Consider the following 7583-nt stretch of genomic DNA (forward strand, 5'->3'; position numbering starts at 1 on the left):
TATTACTTTATGTTGACAATATCCATGAGATATACATGTTACAAGTTGAAAGCAACCGCTGAAACTTAATCTTCCTTTGTGTTGCTTCAATACCTTTACTTTGAATGTATTGCTTTATGAGTTAACTCTTATGCAAGACTTATTGATGCTTGTCTTGAAAGTACTATTCATGAAAAGTCTTTGCTATATGATTCAATTGTTTACTCATTGCATCTACATTGCTTCGAATCGCTGCATTCATTACATGTGCTTACAATAGTATTGATCAAGATTATGATGGCATGTCACTTCAGAAATTATCTTTATTATCGTTCACCTACTCGGGACGAGTAGGAACTAAGCTTGGGGATGCTGATACGTCTCCAACGTATCGATAATTTCTTATGTTCCATGCTACTTTTATGATGATACACACATATTTTATACATAATTTATGTCATATTTATGCATTTTCGAGCACTAACCTATTAACGAGATGCCGAAGAGCCAGTTGCTGTTTTCTGCTGTTTTTGGTTTCAGAAATCCTAGTAAGGAAATATTTTCGGAATTGGACGAAATCAACGCCCAGGATCTTATTTTTCCACGAAGCTTCCAGAAGTCCGGAGAGGAAACGAAGTGGGGCGACGAGGCGCCCACACAACAGGGCGGCGCGGCCCAGTCTTGGCGCGCGGCCTGGCATGTGGGGCCCTCGTGGCGCCCCCGACCTACCCTTCCTCCTACTTAAGCCTTCGTCGATAATAAATCCGATGCGAGAGCCACGATACGGAAAACCTTCCGGAGACGCCGCCGCCACCAATCCCATCTCGGGGGATTCGGAGATCGCCTCCGGCACCTGCTGAGAGGGGAATCATCTCCCGGAGGACTCTTCACCGCCATGGTCGCCTCCGGAGTGATGTGTGAGTAGTTCACCCCTGGACTATGGGTCCATAGCAGTAGCTAGATGGTCGTCTTCTCCTAATTGTGCTATCATTGTTGGATCTTGTGAGCTGCCTAACATGATCAAGATCATCTATCTGTAATGCTACATGTTGCGTTTGTTGGGATATGATGAATATGGAATACTATGCTATGTTGATTATCAATCTATCATCTATGTGTTGTTTATGATCTTGCATGCTCTCCGTTGCTAGTAGAGGCTCTGGCCAAGTTTTTGCTTGTAACTCCAAGAAGGAGTATTTATGCTCGATAGTGGGTTCATGCCTCCATTAAATCTGGGACAGTGATAGAAAGTTCTAAGGTTATGGATGTGCTGTTGCCACTAGGGATAAAACATCAATGCTATGTCTAAGGATATATTTATTGATTACATTACGCACCATACTTAATGCAATTGTCTGTTGTTTGCAACTTAATGTTTGGAGGGTTCGGATGATAACATGAAGGTGGACTTTTTAGGCATAGATGCATGCTGGATAGCGGTCTATGTACTTTGTCGTAATGCCCAATTAAATCTCACACTACTCATCATAACATGTATGTGCATGGTCATTGTCAATTGCCCAACTGTAATTTGTTCACCCAACATGCTTATTCTTATGGGAGAGACACCTCTAGTGAACTGTGGACCCCGGTCCATTCTTTACATCGAATACAATCTACTGCAATACTCGTTCTACTGTTTTCTGCAAACATCATCATCCACACTATACATCTAATCCTTTGTTACAGCAAGCCGGTGAGATTGACAACCTCACTGTTACGTTGGGACAAAGTACTGGTTGTGTTGTGCAGGTTCCACGTTGGCGCCAGAATCCCTGGTGTTGCGCCGCACTACACTCCGCCGCCATCAACCTTCAACGTGCTTCTTGGCTCCTACTGGTTCGATAAACCTTGGTTTCTTACTGAGGGGAAACTTGCCGCTGTACGCATCACACCTTCCTCTTGGGGTTCCCAACGGGCTCGTTAACTGCGTGCCAGCATCAGAACTCCATCTTCATTTCTTCTTCTTGATCATATCACACATATATCTTCAAATCGATGATCTTGATGCCAATACACAAGGTATATCTTTAACTTCATGGCATCGATACTTCAATCCAACACATGGAATACAAGTAGTACCTATGAAAAATTCCTTCATATAAACTCAATGAAAACATTAGTCCATAGGGGTTGTCATTAATTACCAAAATCACACATAGGGGCAATATACCCTTACAGAAACCTTAAAAATATGATCTCAATAAGATGTATCATGTGGCTGGGATCCATATAGAAGTAAAGCATTCATTTTGGACCAATAGCAAATTCAACTAGTCACTTTTAGTGGTGAAAAACAAAATCTACCAATAAATTCTAGTAGTTGTGCATTCGAAATTTTCCCCACTTAAACATCCTAGTAATTTTTGCTAATTTTTGTGTGTGTAGTGAATGAAAAGTTAAAGCTGCTATAGAAAAATCAGCTCAATCAGAGTTACGCGATGTGATGTAAAAAATCAAATGGTGAAGACTAGCATGCAGAAATCTACAACTCCTTTTTCTCTTTTCGAAGCAAAAAAAAATATTTTTGTGTTTTTGAAGTTTTGAAGTTGTAAACAAAACAAAGGTGCAAGAAGCATGCAAAAGTAACAAAATAAATCTGTTTTCTTTTTGAGATATTTGTTTGAAAAGAAAGCAGAACCAAAAACTAGAAAGCGGAAATCTTTTTGGGTTTTCGAGGTTTTTGTTTGAAAGAAAAAAAAAATGCAGAAACTAGAAAGCGGAAATCTTTTTGGGTTTTTCAAATGGTGAATTAAACAAAAACTACAATGCAACAAAACTGAAATAAAACTAGCATGATATCATGCAATGGAGAAGAGGTGAAGAACACATACTCTCCCAAGCTTGGGGTGAAACTAGTAGCTGGGATAGTCAGAGCCTGGACCCCAACCGTGTGATCCATCATTGTAGTAGGGCCCTGGCTGCCCCCACTGTGAAGAAGCACCTTTATTTCCCAATTGGGACGAAGATCCTTCCCTAGGATGGTAGTCGGATGCGGCAGGTGCGAACCCCCAGGCATTTGGTGCAGGCGGTGCATGCCACTCCTGCTAAGTCGGTGTTTGGCTAGTGCCAATCATGCCGAGGCGGCACAGGATCATGCAATTCATGCTGAGGTGGTGCTGGCTCGTACCACTCCGCTTGTGGAGGCACATGTATCTCCTCCAAATCCTCCTGATGAGGAGGCTCAGGAGTCTCCTCGGACCATGCGTCGTTGATACGTTCATTTTGCATCACTATTTTGTATCATAATTTGCTGTTATTCATTGATATATTTCATATTTGGAGATGATACTTATGTTATTTCATCTATTTTGCATGTTTCATGATTATTGGAGGATCGCGCACCGGAGTCAGGATTCTGCTGGAAAAAGCACCGTCAGAATGTAATATTTCGGAAGATCAACAATTGACGGAATTTATATGAAAAATCCTATTTTTCCAGAAGACGAAGGGAGCCAGAAGGGGGAGCCGAGGAGGGCTGCCGTGGGCCCACCTCACAGGCTGGCGCGGGCCAAGGCCTAGCCGCGCCGCCTTGTGGGGAGGGGGCCCACAGCCCCCTCTGGCCTCCTCTCCTTCGCGTATTTCTTCGTCCCAAAAACCTAAACTCCGGGGGATAGTCGCGAAGAGTCACAGCCGCCTCTGCGGGGCGGAGAACACCAGAGAGAAAAGAGCTCTCCGGCAGGCTGAGATCCGCCGGGGAAATTCCCTCCCGGAGGGGGAAATCGACGCCATCGTCACCGTCATCGAGCTGGACATCATCTCCATCACCATCGTCATCATCTACATCATCATCACCGCCGTCTCCACCGCTGCACATCGTCACCGCTGTAACAATTTGGGTTGGATCTTGATTGTTTGATAGGGGAAACTCTCCCGGTATTGATTTCTACTTGTTATTGATGCTATTGAGTGAAACCATTGAACCAAGGTTTATGTTCAGATTGTTATTCATCATCATATTACCTCTGATCATGTTCCATATGATGTCTCGTGAGTAGTTCGTTTAGTTCTTGAGGACATGGGTGAAGTCTAAATGTTAGTAGTGAAGTATGGTTGAGTAATATTCAATGTTATGATATTTAAGTTGTGGTGTTATTCTTCTAGTGGTGTCATGTGAACGTCGACTACATGATACTTCACCTTTATGGTCCTAGGGGAATACATCTTGTACTCGTTTGCTAATTGCGGGGTTGCCGGAGTGACAGAAACCTGAACCCCCGTTGGTATATCGATGCAGGAGGGATAGCAGGATCTCAGAGTTTAAGGCTGTGGTTAGATTTATCTTAATTACTTTCTTGTAGTTGCGGATGCTTGCAAGGGGTATAATCACAAGTATGTATTAGTCCTAGGAAGGGCGGTGCATTAGCATAGGTTCACCCACACAACACTTATCAAAACAATGAAGATTAATTAGCCATATGTAGCGAAAGCACTAGACTAAAATCCCGTGTGTCCTCAAGAACGTTTGGTCATTATAAGTAAACAAACCAGCTTGTCCTTTGTGCTAAAAAGGATTGGGCCACTCGCTGCAATTGTTACTCTCGCACTTTACTTACTCGTACTTTATTCAACTGCTACATCAAAACCCCCTGAATACTTGTCTGTGAGCATTTACAGTGAATCCTTCATCGAAACTGCTTGTCAACACCTTCTGCTACTCGTTGGGATCGACATTCTTACTTATCGAAAATACTACGATACACCCCTTATACTTGTGGGTCATCAGTCGTCCTATGGAGTTGCGAGAGCCAACTCCCACTCATGTTCTTCTTGTTCGATGATCTATTTGTTTGATAACCTGTCAAAACAGTCAAGATGTACTACACTGGAGATGATGTGTAGGACATTTGGCTTCACCCTCTGAGAACCACCTGCTGTTTCCTAGAGTTATTCATCAAAGGGTCCCATTCAAAGCGGGAAAGAACCTAAACAACGTCATCGCCCAAGAGAACACATCGAAGTCCCGTGAAGCATGAGTGGGCTCAAGATATGTTTCATACAAGGATTTTCCAGAAATATTCAGATTACAAAGAACAAAGTTCACATGAATTAAGGACTTCGTAAGAGTGTGGCCAGAATCACGGACACTCAACTAGTTCACATGAATTACAGAACATGCCAGCAACTGTTGCTATGGCAACTGGCCAACAGCTGATACGTCAGACACATCAAGAGAAGAAAACAAACTATACGAGAGACCAATGTAAAAGTCAGTGGAACCGCAAAAACAACATAAACATCTGCTGATCACACTTAGCCAAACATGCAACCAAACATCACTATCATCCATGAAAAACAACATCAAATAAGTAATAGGCCACATCAACCCAAAGTTATCCAAGTTCGGAGAAGTAGGGGTTTGATTTTGCAGCTGCAGTTTCAATTAGTTGTAGGGTACTCACTCAGGCACAATCTTAAACCACATAACTAGCACAGCAAATTACAGTCATAACTAAATTTGCCATCTTAGACCACTGGTGCAAACAACACCCTTCCCCCATTCCGATGTATGTAGATCTCCACGCATGTTTCGGAGCGAGAGAAGCTGACTATCTCCTCACACAAGTTGTCACTCACAGCGACCAATGGATCAAATGTTATAGTCATCTTTTGTAAAGCTGTCGCCCATCTGAATAGTTGCTTAAGAAACACAACTTCATGTTCCACTCCTTTGATGCCACTGATTTTTGCTTCTTCAAGAAGATTCAAGGAGATATTCTCTGATTTCCAGCCATTTCGCTGATCACAAGTACAATCCAATGGGCATTCACCCTGAAATTTCAGAGCACATATTCCTCGTCAATTAACCCGTTGATGTGGTACCAACCATACTGAATAAAAAGGGTACGAATTTTACCTCCCGATGTATTAACTTGAGTTTCAAACTTCGTATACCAGCACACAACCTTAGCAAATGAAACATAGTAGCTCCAAAAGCATGTGCTCTAGGCACAAAGGATAGCCACAAGTTCTTAACGTGAGGAAGGAAACTTATGCCATCCATCAAGTACTCATAAGAGTTAACGTTCTGCCAAATTGAGCTTTTAGTTAGTCCAAAAGAAAAGATCATATATCACAATATGGTGTGAAACCAGCACCATATTGATTTCAAAACAAATGACTAGTTATGTGCAAGCCTTGTTTAATACTGAAAGCCCTCTTAGGTCTCTACTCCGAAAGCAGAAGCCATCTTGTTTATATGTAAATCATTAAGCACTGCTGGGCGTATCCTCAATTTATAAAAGGGCGCGAAACTTTTTACGTGATTTTAGTTCCTTTAAATGCAAATGTAGTGTTGCATAAATTAGAAAATACCTCTGTCCAAAAAACTATTTTTATAATTTTGCACCTTTATAATCTAGACCTACAAAAATAATTAAGCATCATAGATCTCTCTAATTCCACCAATGGATATGGGAACAACCAGCCTTGCAGCGCCAACACTGGAACTCATTTTATCATCATTTAGCAAGCGCATTCTATTGGCCGATGAAAATAAAGTTTGCATATATACCCCAGGGTGCTCGAAAATATTGTTAGAACTACCCATACCGTGCTGCTTGCTAGTATGTTAAGTTGAAAACATGATTTTGCATGAGGGGATAGTGCACTCACTTTATCAGGCTGCGTCACTAGGAGGTGAAGAGAGACGGCTTCAAAGTGCCGAAAGAGCCTCAGATGATGCGGACTGATAAAACCATCACGTCCGTAAACAATGAAGTTGGTGTCGAGTTCTTGGAGACGTGCCCTCTGGATGAAGCTCGGCTGAAATCGGCCTGCCCACTTGAGTTTCTCCAACTTTGGGGCACTGATTCTGGCAGCGAGCTTCTCCATTTCCCTGTGGGCGGAGAAATAGAAGCTGTGGAGCACAGGCGCTACGACCATGAGCCGCCGCAAACCCCGCGGGTGCGCCAGCATCAGCGCCACCAAGGACTCGGACCAGATGAGCAGGTTACGCAGGCCCCGAGCGCCGCGGACAGTGAGCCGTCGCAGGGACGGGCAGCGCGGCGACGAGACTGCCTCGCTGAGCTCGCGCTCGCCGTGGGACCGGACGTTGTTCAGAAGCAGCGTTTCGAGCCTGGCGAAGACTCCGGAGTCCGGCGGCGCGAGGCCAAGACATCCCAGGCGCATCTGGATCTTGGTCGCGTTCTCCAAGCAGGGCAGCTCAATGATGCCCACGGCCTCCTCGTCCACCGGCGCGTGGGTGACGATCGAGAGCGCGAGGATTGGCGGGCCGGCATGGGCGGCGTACGCGGCGAGGGCGGCGTGGACTCGGCCGGGAACGACGGGGCCGCGGAACCAGATCTCCGGGATGCCGGCCCAGAGGCAGACTCAGCGGCGGGAGAGCAGGCTGGTCTGGGCGGCGTCGGCGGTGGAGGGGAGGCCGCGGAGGATGAGGCGGAGGAGGTCGTCGGGAAGCGAGGTGAGCCGATCTTCGTCGCTGCCGCCGGTGGAGGGGCGCTTGGTTGGCCGCTCGCCGCCACTGTGGAGATCCATGGGGGTGAGCGGGAAACGAATTGGATCCACCAGGGTTTAAGGGAGGGAAACGAGATTTATGTGAGGACAGAGGAGAGGCGAAAACTTGTTTTTACCGACGCCGAGTC

General features: G+C 44.9%; 1 protein-coding gene across 1 annotated transcript; it reads right to left on the reverse strand.

Moving 5' to 3' along the window:
* Nucleotides 1-5377: 5377 nt before the first annotated feature.
* On the reverse strand, nucleotides 5378-7305 carry LOC139834944 (uncharacterized). The gene is made up of 4 exons (XM_071824869.1): nucleotides 6595-7305; nucleotides 5837-6007; nucleotides 5557-5751; nucleotides 5378-5392 (listed from the first exon to the last, which is right to left on the reverse strand). The coding sequence occupies exons 1-4, from the start codon at nucleotides 7108-7110 to the stop codon at nucleotides 5378-5380; spliced, it is 897 nt and encodes a 298-aa protein (XP_071680970.1). The 5' UTR covers nucleotides 7111-7305.
* Between the last annotated feature and the right edge of the window lie 278 nt (nucleotides 7306-7583).

The sequence above is a fragment of the Lolium perenne genome, chromosome 1 (genome assembly GCF_019359855.2).
Source record: "Lolium perenne isolate Kyuss_39 chromosome 1, Kyuss_2.0, whole genome shotgun sequence".
NCBI classification, from domain to species: Eukaryota; Viridiplantae; Streptophyta; class Magnoliopsida; order Poales; family Poaceae; genus Lolium; species Lolium perenne.

Coding starts and splice junctions, on each gene's coding strand:
- LOC139834944 (XM_071824869.1), bottom strand. CDS start 7,110: ATGCGCCTGGGATGTCTTGGCCTCGCGCCGCCGGACTCCGGAGTCTTC. Junction 6,008..6,594: donor TAGTGACGCAGCCTGATAAA/GTGAGTGCACTA, acceptor TCAATTTGGCAG/AACGTTAACTCTTATGAGTA. Junction 5,752..5,836: donor TCAAGTTAATACATCGGGAG/GTAAAATTCGTA, acceptor CTGAAATTTCAG/GGTGAATGCCCATTGGATTG.